General features: G+C 38.8%; 1 protein-coding gene across 1 annotated transcript in view; it reads right to left on the bottom strand.

The window, feature by feature from the left end:
* The window catches only part of mycbp2 (MYC binding protein 2), a 412,376-nt gene that overhangs the window by 163,517 nt on the left and 234,424 nt on the right, over nt 1-14,435 (bottom strand). The window contains 6 exon segments of the mRNA XM_051926880.1: nt 2,275-2,372; nt 9,610-9,725; nt 9,822-9,877; nt 10,467-10,673; nt 10,840-10,984; nt 12,407-12,579. Coding sequence (XP_051782840.1) covers nt 2,275-2,372; nt 9,610-9,725; nt 9,822-9,877; nt 10,467-10,673; nt 10,840-10,984; nt 12,407-12,579 — 795 coding nt within the window.

Here is a 14,435-nt window from a genome sequence, read left to right as displayed (position 1 = left end):
GAAAGCCAGAAGTAATCAAAGACACAAAAAAGAATGAAACCAAAGCAAGCAGAACTAGGAGATTAGTTGCCTTTTAATTAATGACTCACAATGTTACTTGTTTCCCAATATTTACCATGCCTCTCCAGCAAACATAATGTAGTACACTCAGAATACGAGTCCACAATGATGGTAACTCCAGAAGTAATTGCAACAAATCACACACACTCTTTTAGTAGTTAAACACATGTAGACTTTCAATAGCAGGGGATGCTCTATTCAAGATCTTAAAGGCCACAGGAGGTGTGAGATTTTATGGCTTATGTATTTCGTTGGACTAACTTCTCATTTATTACATTCAATCATCCATCCATTATCCAACCCTGCTACATCCTAACACAGGGTCATGGAGGTCTACTGGAGCCAATCCCAGCCAACACAGGGTGCAAGGCAGGAACAAATCCTGGGCAGGGCGCCAGCCCACCGCAGGGCACACACACACACACACACACACACACACACAAACACACAAGGGACAATTTATGATCACCAATGCACCTAACCTGCATATCTTTGGACTGTGGGAGGAAACCCACGCAGACAAGGGGAGAACATACAAACTCCATGCAGGGAGGACCCAGGAAGCGAACCCAGGTCTCCTTACTGCGAGGCAGCAGTGCTACCACTGCGCCACCGTGCCACCTTTTATCACATTCAGCACTTCAATATTCAAGAGTAACTGTTCAATACCAGTCCAGGAAGTCTAGATTGGATGCAGATGTATTCAACTATAACCAACTTTGCTTTTTTAATGAAATTCAGATTTTATTAGTTTTGTTTACTCATTTGTATAATTCTTTAGTCAGGCTTGATGGGCTATTGTGATTGCAGATTTCAACTGCAAACACTCTTTTAAGGAGATGCTAATGCACTCTGTGTAATTAGATAACTTGTTCCGATTTTGAATTCAAGAGTATGAATGTACAATTAATTTACATAACATTTTGTTTTTCTCTTCTCTTTGAAGTTCAACAAGCTGGGGCCTATCCTAGTAGCATTAGCTTCTAGGTTGGAACCAACTCTGAACGGGGCACCAGCTCATCTCAGGTATTCTTAGTAATCTTAAATACTTCAAAAATGGACTTCTAATTTACTAAGATAAATTAGAATTTTAAAGGTAAAAAGCTTCCTAAACATGGTTTATTTATTCCAGGTATTTTTAGGAGTATTTTAAAAACATTCAAGAGCAGAAATCATTAATTTACATGGAACTCAATGAAAAATATGTATCAGCCTGGAGGAACGGATGCAGTGTCTACAGAATGGGAGTTCCCTTGATGAGCAGATGGAGTGTATAATTTTTGTTCTGAAAGTCATGGTGGATACAAGATTCTGGGTAATTTCATAACTGTAATTCTGTTGTTAGCTGACTTGTTTATTAAGTCAGAAGTATTATTCAATTTTTAGAAATTGAAAAACCATTTTTTTTTCTTTGAAATTAAAAAGATACTGCTGTAGTCACCTATACTGTATATAAGAGTTGCTTCCTGTATTGACGTTCTGTTTCACTTTAAATCAAACATTTTAAGTTTTTTACTTTTTTTGTAAGCAGAAGGTAATATACCATGAATCTCAGATGAGAAGGGAAATACTTCAGTTAATCAGCTAAATAAGTGTTATTTGTTATGTGCTTGTGTGCTGACAAAAAAGTAACTGCTTTAAAGTAAAATTGAGAAACAGAGTTCTAATCCTTCAATGTCCACTTTGTTGATTTCTTCAGAAAACTAACATTTGGATGCAAGAACTGCTGCATGATAACAGGAACAAAGAATACAGTATCTAAATAAATGTATATTCCGGTAAAGAAAATATTTGGCCTCAAAGTAAGAAAATAATTAGAACGAGAGAGACGGAGGCCCAAACATCCTTCCATGATCAGTACTGACCAACTCTTATCTACAACCTTTCACCACAGCAAGGTTTTAAAATATAACAACAAAGTATGAAGTGGCAATGTTTCAGCATACAGCAAAATGCTTTTAAGAAAATGTTATATCATTGATCATGAAAATTTCCTTTCTGATATTTTATATATCCATATGATGACTAAAAAAATACCTTGTAGAAATTGGCAAATATAAAATTCAACAGAAATGCAATGTAGTAATACACTGTTAAAAAGTGAATTGCACTGTTAAAAAGTAAATAATTATAACAATAACATAGCATTCTTGTACTATTTAAAACAAAAAAAAAAGCACAACGGAAATGCAAAGTTGAATTTGTACTTCCTACCTTACTTGGCTGAGGCTCTGCTTTAGGTTTCACTAGTTGAGATCCAGGTGGAATCATTCCCTTTGGGGGGTCTTTGACTTCCACTTCCAAACCAGCATCTGTAAAGTAATGCAGCATGTTAAATTACTAGTTAGTGAATTTATTGTTGAGAGAAAACAGAGAAATCACAAATTTTAATACTTTAATATTGTTCTATGCTATTTTTTAATTAAAAAATGGCCTGACAAGATCTTTAGATGGGTTTGCAGATAAAAAGCACTATTGGAAGGTGTGTTTTGAAAGGTTTTTTTGGACTTGCAGATCTTTTAAAATTTTATTTAAATTTTTAATTACTACTAGAAATGTATTTCATATTTAGCTATGTGTAATAAATGAAACAATATCACATTTACAAGTCCAATACTTAAAATAAGTACATAAATGAAAGTTTATTTCGCTGCAGCTACACTCCAGCTCTGCTTGTTACAAGATGTACCCTGGCTTCATGATCACCTCAAGTAAAACAAACTTGCCTTGGAGATGCAACCTAATAGAGCATTGTGAACAAAACCACCATGCTGCCACAGAGCTACTTCACACTGCTTTCAGTACAGTATATGTTTCCGAATTTGCAAAATCATAATGTAAAGCAGGACAAACTGCAAATAAAAAAAATCACAGCTGCTGATTTGAGTGCAGTTATCACTGTTTCGCCAGTGGACATGAGAGGACAGAAATAGTATGTATGCAAAACAGTGGTTTGACAAATTCAGAATGTTGAGTGGGATATTTTATTCATCAGTGCCTGTTCACCCTGTAAAAGACAGTAATTGGGCTTTACTAGCAGGCAATAGTTGTAGAGTATCGCACATAGTCAAACTGGCAAGTCAGCATTGTGTTTGTTTGTTTATGAACTATAAAAGGCTTTGTGTTATGTTGTAATGCCGACTATGTTAATCTGCCCCAAAGTGAGGACCTTCAGGACTAAACCTATATGAAAAGCTTAGATACTATGTTTTTTTTTTTTTTTTGTTTTTGATGCCTCTCTAAAAAGATTGTATTTATATGATATATGACTGGAATACATTGGAATTTAGCAACAGTTTGAAAGGCAGATCCTTACTTAAACCACCAGCCTAACAGGGAATTTACCATGACAGTTACAGCAAAATCATAATCTTACCAGTGCAACCTAATAAAATATGAACATACAGTATGAAGTGAATTTAAGTTCCTGATCTGACTAGACCGTTATAATCACAATATTCAGTGAAATTAAAGTATAACAGTCAAAGTGGGTGTATGCAAATAATGCATTTTCAACAAGAAACTGATTAAAGAGAACTTTTCAGTGAGCTACAAGCAAGCGTGAAATCAATTGTGGCTGGGAACTCTAGAGGATTTTAAAGAACGTTTTAATGTAGGACAGTTTGAGAGATAATTAGCATTAAATCAGTTAGCTTTTATTTAGAGTTGCAGTCCTGTATGGATTATTTACTTTTACCGTGTCTGTCTCTCTTGTGCTACTCTAGTTGGGAAATTATTAGTATTGTGGTGTTGCTTTGAGAAAAATGAAACAACAAATTTGGTTTTCAAGCAAAGAATCTACATTGATCTTGTCATTATTCCCAACACTATTAATGTTCTCTACAACTGAAAATGATAAAAGGAAAAACTCCAAAAAATCCAAAAGTAGTCTTTGATGACTTTCAGCAAGTATTAAAAAAATCCTGAAACATGTACATTTTTAACGCTTCATTTAAATTCAAGTTAAAATTAAATCTTTTCATTTCCTCTGCTCCTTAGGGACAAGCTGAAAGAGATGGGAGTAGATTCATACCTGGTGGCATGGATCGTGGACTATCTTAAAGGCAGACCTCAGTATGTGCGTCTCGGGAACTGCACATCTGACATTATGGTCAGCAACACAGGAGCGCCACAGGGGACTGTACTTTCTCCGGTACTGTTCAGCCTATATACATCAGACTTCCAATACAACTCGAAGTCCTGCCACGTGCAAATGTTCGCTGACGACACTGCTATCGTGGGCTGCATCAGGAGTGGGCAGGAGGAGTATAGGGATCTAATCAAGGACTTTGTTAAATGGTGCGACTCAAACCACCTACACCTGAACACCAGCAAAACCAAGGAGCTGGTGGTGGATTTTAGGAGGCCCAGACCCCTCATGGACCCCGTGATCATCAGAGGTGACTGTGTGCAGATGGTGCAGACCTATAAATACCTGGGAGTGCAGCTGGATGATAAATTAGACTGGACTGCTAATATTGATGCTCTGTGTAAGAAAGGACAGAGCCGGTTATACTTCCTTAGAAGGCTGGCATCCTTCAACATCTGCAATAAGATGCTGCAGATGTTCTATCAGACGGTTGTGGCGAGCGCCCTCTTCTACGCGGTGGTGTGCTGGGGAGGCAGCATTAAGAAGAAGGATGCCTCACGCCTGGACAAACTGGTGAGGAAGGCAGGCTCTATTGTTGGCATGGAGCTGGACAGCTTGACATCTGTGGCAGAGCGACGGGCGCTCAGTAGGCTCCTATCAATTATGGAAAATCCACTGCATCCACTAAACAGTGTCATCTCCAGACAGAAGAGCAGCTTCAGTGACAGACTGCTGTCACTGTCCTGCTCCACTGACAGACTGAGAAGATCGTTCCTCCCCCAAACTAAGTGACTCTTCAATTCCACCCCAATGGAAACGTTAACACTATACAAAGTTATTGTCTGTTTTTACCTGCATTGTTATCAATCTTTAACTTAATATTGTTTTTTGTATCAGTATACTGCTGCTGGAGTATGTGAATTTCCCCTTGGGATTAATAAAGTATCTATCTAAATAACACCATTACTGTTGTTCTCTGCTGCTGAATCTATAGATACCAATAACAATCTGTGAACTCAATTCAAAAATTTTTGTCAGTGGTAGCCTATTAAATTCAGCCATTAGTATTCACACCAACGATTTTTGCCCCCCAATGTTTATGACAAGTTGGCACCAATTACTAAATTTATACATACATATCTCTCGACATGTACATATATAAATACATAAACAAATAAACACACATTTAAAATTGCTTGAAGTTTTGAGTGCAGTTCAGCACCTCTGCCTTTGCCTGAAGCAATACAGTTACAGTAATAAACAAGCAGTGTCATTTAGTGAACCAGAAAATATTAAGCTATGCAAATCTTTAACTCACTGAAACCCCTGACACAATAGCATCCTGAAAGCAGCAGCAGTCTTGTCCTGCTCAAGCAGTTAAAACAAATCTTTTCTTGGATTCCAAGGAGAATGATGAAGAGGCAGACAGCGATAATGATGAAAATGTTAGCACTGGTAATTCTGGAAACATAACTGATCAATACCTCTAGATCCCAGAGTACTATCAGAGTATGAAGAAACCAACATTATTTCTTCAAGTAAAGACACTGTGCACTCTCGGCCCCAAAGTAAGAGATTAGTTTATTAAGACTGATGTTAAGTTTAGGAAAGTTTTACACTTTCAAATGATAATTTATTTACAGACAATCCCTACAATAACTATTTGTTTAATCACCAAAGGTAATTGCCCCTAGTGGCATTTTCAGAACTCTTCTGACTGATGATATTCCCAACCTAATTGTTACAAGAATTAACCAAAACGTATAGTGATTTATTGATGCAAATAAGCGCTAGTTCACGTTTGTATATCGTAGTGCCACTGACAAAAATATGTATGTGAAATTGTCAGAAAAATCCTTAACATTATTTCATAAAAGCAGCAGTATGTATCTCCAAAGAAATGGTTACTTTATTCACAAGTTGTCCACTTCAATAATGACAAAATGTTAGCAAGTCAAAAAGTCAACAAATACAGCAAGTTTATAAATTAGACTGTATCACAGATTACAACAAATGTGTGGAGCACTAAACACTGATCACACAGTCTAGCTCATTTCTTATTAAACATCAACTGTGTAAGTCCTGATGCTACATAATAAGTTGCTCTACTTTTTTTATGGCACAGCAATGACCAATTCATGCTGCATGTGCTGCAGTGAAAAATGGACATATCCTAATAGCACATCTTGCTTAAAACACGAGTTATTTGGGATTTCCTGGTGGAGGATGGTCATTTATCTGCATCTTTAAATCTAGACATTTGTCTGTTAGCTTTTTTCAGCAAAAACAATTACCCTTGGACTTTACAAAAATGTACAGGCTGTAGAAAACACTTCAACTATAAAGAAACAGTGTTGTATACAGGTATGAAAACTCACCCTATTTATAATACCATCTATATATATAATTCACTAAGCCAGAAGACAAGTAGCCGACCATGGAAAGCACGCCGGAAGGGGCGTGGATTCACTGAAGACAAGTAGCCGACCATGGAAAGCATGCCAGAAGGGGCGTGGATTCACTAAACCGCCGACAAGACAGACGCCAATGGCGCACGCAGGAAGGTGCCACGCCCACCAACTCTTAGACCATTGGATACGACGAAAGAATCACAGAGCCACGCCCACCAACTCAGACGCGAAGCCAAGGGAAACATGCCGTCATTTCTGTTTGTCTGTGCCACAGTACAGTTGCAGCTCTGAGCCACATTGGCTTTTCATTAGTCAACCTCAGTGGAACCTTGGTTCATACAGAGGCAGCGCCAGAGAGAGACAGAGGCACACACAGGCAGCGCGATAGAGAGAGCCGCGCACACACAGTCAGCGCCAGAGAGACAGAGGGGCGCGCACACACACACAGAGAGGCAACGCCAGAGAGAGACAGAGGCACACACAGGCAGCGCAAGAGAGAGCCGCGCAATCCTTTAAAACTGAAGTTAAAACACAATGAAGGAAGCAGTCTTTAAAAACCAATAAGCCCTGTGCCTCTTTTTCATTAGCGTCTCACCTGCTTCAGGCCCTGCAACAGTTGAGACGCTCTCTCTGCAGCTGACCTTCTCTGTGCCTGACTCCACTACTGTCAGTCGCCTGATTAAAAATGGCCTTTTGAAGGGGAGCTATGGACCCGCTATACCACAGGAACACATTGCCTTCGAGCGTGCTTTTTTCTCACTGTAACGTACCGGCTTTCTCTCTCTCCTCACTCGCTCACACACTGCACAGGGGAGAAATGCCCGAAGAAGAGAGACAGAGGGGGTGGGGGCTCGCGTGCTGCTGAGAGAGAGAGGGCTTACATGCTTCTGAGAGACAGAGGGGGAGGGGGCTCGCATGCTGCTGAGAGAGGGGGGGGGGCTGGGGAGGCTCCCGTGCTGCCGAGAGAGAGGGGGGCTGGGGAGGCTCGCGTGCTGCTGAGAGAGGGGGAGGGGGGCTCGAGTGCTGCTGAGAGAGAGGGGGGGCTGGGGAGGCTCCCGTGCTGCTGAGAGAGGGGGGGCTGGGGAGGCTCGCTGTGCTGCTGAGAGAGGGGGGGCTGGGGAGGCTCGCGTGCTGCTGACAGAGGGGAATGGGGCTCGTGTGCTACTGAGAGAGAGGGAGAGGGGTGGGCTGGGGAGGCTCGCCTGCTGCTGAGAGAGAGAGAGAGAGAGAGAGAGAGGGGGGCTGGGGAGGCTTGCGTGCTGCTGAGAGAGAGAGGGAGGCGGGGGGCTGGGAAGTAACTTTCACCAGCGTGGCCTCCATCGTCACAGACGATCCCGCTTTCAGTCACAGACAATTGTATGTTGCTCTCTCCAGAGGTCCATCTTTTCATTCACTCACACTGATATCCACAAACCCACCCCATTTGGACAACTGTGTTGTTCAGCAAGTGTTCACCCATCAATACATAATTATGCGGCGTATGTTACGCCGCGGGTTGGCTAGTACTTTATAATTTAACAACACCACTGATAATTACAGTAATCCCTCGCTATATCGCGCTTCGACTTTCGCGGCTTCACTCTATCGCGGATTTTATATGTAAGCATATTTAAATATATATCGCAGATTTTTTGCTGGTTCGCGGATTTCTGCGGACAATGGGTCCTTTAATTTCTGGCACACGCTTCCTCAGTTGGTTTGTCCAGTTGATTTCATACAAGGGACGCTATTGGCAGATGGCTGAGAAGCTACCCAACCACAGCGCGTATTATGTTTTACATAAAACTCCTCAAATATATTGTGAGCACGGGGGCTGTTCGCACCCCTAGAGGACACGGCTGCTCCTCAAAAAACGCAGAAAGATTACCTTCACAGTGCTCCCTTCTTTGCTGGGCTTACATGTGGCTGCTTTGCAAGCGATATGCTTCCAGCATGGTGCTTCGCATACTTAAAAGATCAAACAGCACGTATTGATTTTTGATTGTTTGCTTTCCTCTCTCTCGCTCTGACGGAGGGGGTGTGAGCAGAGGGACTGTTCGCACACTGGCCTAGAGGATATGGACGCTCCTCTAAAAAATGCTGAAAAATGCTTGCTCCCTTCCTCGCAGATACTTTGCGGTGCTTCGCATACTTAAAAGCCAAAAAGCCCTATTGATTTTTGACTGTTTGCTTTTTTCTCCCTCTCTCTCTGACGGGCACTCCTTTGAAGAGGAAGATATGTTTGGATTCTTTTAATTGTGAGACGGAACTGTCATCTCTGTCTTGTCATGGAGCACAGTTTAAACTTTTGAAAAAGAGACAAATGTTTGTTTGCAGTGTATGAATAACGTTCCTGTCTCTCTACAACCTCCTGTGTTTCTGTGCAAATCTGTGACCGAAGCATGACAATATAAAAATAACCATATAAACATATGGTTTCTACTTCGCGGATTTTCACCTTTCGCGGGGGGGTCTGGAACGCAACCCCCGCGATGGAGGAGGGATTACTGTACTGTATATTATTTGTGTAGTCTAATAACCTAATGTTCCAAGACATTCAGCCATAACTACATTTTGCTTAAATTCTGCAAACCTAGAACCATTTTTTACTTCTTCTTTGCTTCATATTTACCATGTCTAATACTGACATTTTTTTGGCATTTACAAATAAATTATTTCCTCCAGGCTCCTTTGATACTCCCGTCTCTGTGGTGCTCCAACTGCGACTTACAGAGTGCTAAAGTAGAACAGCTGCCCGTTAACAAGCAATTGGCAAGTTTCCACACAGAACACCCACAGCCGCACAGCACCACTGCCAGAGCCACAGGCAGACACAGAATCAGAGATACCCTGTTTTTATTTAACTTTGTTTACCTTGCTCATTGCCACTGTGAAAGCTAATTCAGAAAATATTACAGTATAACCATTTAGAAGAATAGAGAACTGATACAAAATGGATAAGTGATAAACTAATGATTCATGTAAGAGAAAAAATGTTGTCTTCGCCAGTACAAAAAATGAAAAGCATTTGTGTATATGACAAGATTAAAATCAGGCTCTGCTGTATACCTATTTCTATTCCATCTATTGTCACATGTATAGTATAAAGACCAACAGCTCCAGGAGTCCAATTAGCATTGTAGGTGCCATCTGTATTTGCTCTAATCAGCATATTCTCACTTGGTCTGAAAGAGAAAAAAAAGGTACAAATAAAGGGATAAGGCTGAATATTAAAAAAATAAAATTCAATACACTATTTTTGTTGTGTTAATTAGCTTTACCTCTTAGGTGTTGGGGAAGCAAAGCGAAGTTCTTCAAAAGAGTAGTTCTCATAAACCTGTAACAAATAAGATTGTTCATAATTGTTATTAAAAAAAGGCTTAACAAATTCACAATTCTAAGACAGGACTCGTAACCAATGAATGAGGGGAGAGTGGGGGTCTTTAATTCAAAACTGTGATCCTTTGTGAAGGTGCTTCCTGTTTGTGGATTACTTTCATTTTCTGGAGTTACTTACTTAACAATATTTTAGGAATAAATACATTTTTTTTTTTTTAAATTGTGAGTACACAACTGTATGACCTGACATTTATATTATGCAAGACAAGTATTGATATTGTTTGCTGTTGTCCAATGTTGGTCACCATTGGATCCCATTCTTTTGGGAAGCGTTATGTCTATTTTCTATAAAAACCTGAAATTAACATTTTTCTTTGCCATTACTAAAAAGTGCATATGGAAAATATAATTTTACGAACAAGACAACTACTTTTAATTTCTCACCAAAGAGAAATTTTCAAATACAACTTGAAAAAAAGACATTCTTAATGAAAAATGCTAAAAACTATTTACAAGTACCATATTAACCACTCATGCACAGTAGATTAACACAAAGAAGTAGATTAAAACAATAAAACATTTCCTACCTTCATCATAGTAATGGCAATGTAGCGAGCTTCTTTAACAATCATTGGCTCATAGGTGGATTCCAGTTTTGGTGGAGGCAAACCTCCGTAAGTCATGTCAGCTCCTGAATTTACCACCATAGGACTTCCAGGTATTCGTTGTAGTTTTCTAATATTATCTTGAGGCAAAGATTTTTTCTGAGACACAGGAACAGCTTTCACCTCAACCTGAAACAACATTAAATCAGAAGTTATATAGTATAATAATCACAAATAACTTAATAAGAAAATTTAATCATGAATTATGAGTTGCTACATAACATTAATAAACCAAAACAAACAAAAAAAAACCACTCAATTACAGAACTGAAGAGCATCACATTGCAGTCCTGACCTTCATATTTGGCACATGCACTACATCTCCATATTGGTCTTTGGTCTGCACAGTCACAGTGGTTGGCCAACCACACCTAATGTCATCCTTATTAAGGATCAATGATGTTTTTTGAGGATCAGCATAAGAATCTGGCTGTAACCACCTTAAAAAAAAAAGAACCACAAAAGTGAATGTCCATGAAATTCTTATAAAAGTCATCAAAAATTAAACAAAAGATGAAACATTTTGCTACTCTGTGAGGATGTCTAAAGATTTATTTCAATGTGTAAATATGAATCTGTACATAACACAGAAAACAGGTTTTCTCAGTTCCTCCCAATCGCCTATGGTTTACTAATAAAATATGTAATATAAAAATGTATATAAATATAAGTTTTTACTATTTAATTCACATTTTACTTATCTAATTATTACACTGTACAAATCATCAAAATATCCTTTACTTATTTTATGCTTACTTTTATATTACAACAATGAGTTTGCAATTATTGAGGAATATGTGAGATATTCAAGGTCATAGATCAGTATTTCAGCTTATGAAAAAACTACTAAACAAAGCAATTGAATTAAACAATATTAATAGATACCAATAATATGCTACGGAAAACATAAAAGATAACAGACTCAAATCTGCTTCAGAGTCAAAGAGTATAAACCTGCACTAACACTCTTTCAATTAAGAACAACACAAAGACAGCAACTAGGGTTAAAATCCAACCCAAATCATATTGATCTACTCCACTATGCTTGTCCTATGAACCAGGATCAAAACAAATCAACATAAGATAGAAGTATGTGCAATTTGACAATGAAAGTAACTGCATCAATACATTACCCACTTGATGTTAGTAAATGCAAATTAACAGACAAATGTGCTTAGATCATGGATTTTGGTCAAAGGTCAAGCAGATGACTATAGGTTTTTTAACAGTTTAAGGTTCATGGAGAAAATACTGTGGGTATGTTTGTACGCTATTAAAATGCTACAACACTGTTTGCTGTATGGTTAGAAGACAACTGTTTGCTACAGGGCTGCAGAGAATTGGACGTGATTGAAACTGCTTCCCTGAATGGGTATGTTTGTACGCTATTAAAATGCTATAACACTGTTTGCTGTACGATTAGAAGAAAAATGTTTGCTACTGGGCTGCAGAGAATTGGACGTGATTGAAACTGCTTCCCTGAGGGATCGCTTTTTAGCAAAGTTCTGAATGAATGAGAGCATGGCTCTAGTGATGAACCTTTCATTCATGCCACGCTAGAGGATGATGATGATGATGATAACAATACTAATAACAACATCAACAAAAACAACACCCACAGATGTAAAACACTCTACTGTTGACATAAACAAAAATACCTTAAAATGTTTTATAGCACAACTGACAGCATTTAAAAAGCCAGATTTAGAATACCATTGCATTTTAATCCATAGCACAGATAATGCATATTTTCAGTATTATGCTCCTAGAAACCTAATTTTCCAGGTTTTCAGGGAAAAAAATTAATACTGAAATCTACAACTCTCTGAATTATATTTGTTTATAATATATGATATTAATACCTTGCAAGACGTCCACCACTGGAATTTTCAACACAAGTTATAAAATCTTCAAGAAAGGAATGTTCATTGCTTTGCAGATGCAAAGGAAGGTTGCCTTCCAAAGCTTCTAGAATGGATGGAGACCTTGACAATGCTAAACCTTTTCCAAGAATCCCTGCATGAGCCTTACAAACCTATGAAGAAACAAAAAAAATACTATCATCATACAAAAATGCACACATTATCAAAATATTATAATTTACTTAAAGTTTAAATCTTTATTTTCATATAAAAGAAGCTAAACAAAACTGGGTAAGTCTTTTACAAATTAATATTTCAATTAAATATATTTTAAGTATATCCTTCATGTGCACATATTTAATATGCAGGAACACTGCAAGTAGTATGTAAGCTCAAGTCTATGGCAAAAATACTATATTATTGTTTTGTCTAGTCTAAAACTAGGTTAAGTCTTAAGATTTTAATTTTTTGAGATAGAAAAAAAAAGAAAAAATATCAATGCTCACTAACATAAAAGGTCCACTTGCAAAATTTAAACATTGTAGCCATTTCTGGACAGGGACCTATGAGGGGTGATCAAAAAGTATAGATTTTGATCTATCAATAAAAACACTAGTATAACCAACATAATTGTCATGAAAACTAACAGATTTTACAATATTACAGAAGATTAAATGCAATGTGACAATGTGTGTCGGCTCCATGCTCCCATTCGTCTGGGAGCTCCTTGAACCCAACACCATTGATAACGAAACTGGATGATCTTGGAAAATGAGGATGCCATACAAAGCAAGGAGAAGATGAAAAGTACTCAGTGATAGATAAAACAAAACCATGTTCCTTTTATAATAAACAAATAATCCATTAAAAACAAAGTGCAAGTGGAGGTTAAAATGCAAATAAATTCATTAAAACAAGGTTAAAACTCAGGCAGGAAACTGTCTTTTTATCCAGTGACCCTCGATAACCCTTTAAAAATCTGACACCTCTTTGTCTCGTCCTCTCCGGCCCTTGCAGCACAAGGAGAAGTCCCCCAGCAGGCGTAGACAACCCTCTTCTCTTGGCCGTGTCCCCGTTGCCAATCCTATAGTGCCTGCAGCGAGCACCCACCGCTGCCTTTCCAGGCTCCATCCAACAAAATCACCGCAGCCAATTCGTGGCGAGTGAACACTCCTAAGCCTAGTCGTCATTCCTGCTACTTAGAAGTTCAACATGAGCGACTCCTGAGTGCTGGCCACATGGTCCTTTCTGGGACTCCACACCTGTCCGCCTGTTTCCTTTCATTACACCTGCTCAATCTCTAACACTCCTGCCTCTCTTCTTCCTTTATTTAACATCCCTTCTCTAGTCTTCTTTTGTCTTATTTTTTTCCCTTCTCTCGCATGCACGCTTCCCTTCTTAAAACAGGGATGTGGCACAGCCGCGGCAATCACCAGCTCCCAGTGCCAATTAAGGTCACAGGCGATCTTGCACCTTTGCACTAAGTGGAGGGCCGTCCACTCCCACATCACACACAGGAACCACTCTCGCCACGATACCATGACACAAAGACGCAAGTGCGGCGATTATTTATTTAAAAGATATCAATCTCTTTACCACAGGTCACTCAAAGTATTCTGTCTTTTTTGTGCAATAACTCCCTTGTAACTTAGCTCATGGTTTCAACATGCGCAAGCACATCCCATGAAGAAGAACTGTTTAGTATGTGAAGGGGGGTGATGTGAAGTAGTGGGCATGTTGGATGACAGCTTTCCTCGCCACTTCTCCTTGGTTAAATGTCACAAATGATAAAGCAACTGATTGTAATAGTGACCAGTTATATGTTAAGCCATGAAATCCGTATCTTCTACACCCTCATCGTCATAAAATTTGTGCACATTGTTGACTTGGATCTTGAATTTCTTTAGTGTTGGGGCATCATCAGGCATTGATCATTTCAATTATTTTTAGACTCTGGGTCATGGTGATGTGAAGTTTCATCACGTTATGAAATGCACCTTAAATATATAGCAGGACAGACTTGTTGGTT

Source organism: Erpetoichthys calabaricus, chromosome 4 (genome assembly GCF_900747795.2).
Source record: "Erpetoichthys calabaricus chromosome 4, fErpCal1.3, whole genome shotgun sequence".
NCBI lineage: Eukaryota > Metazoa > Chordata > Cladistia > Polypteriformes > Polypteridae > Erpetoichthys > Erpetoichthys calabaricus.
Note: the sequence above shows the minus strand (reverse complement) of the source record. Positions and strands in the feature narration are given on the sequence as shown.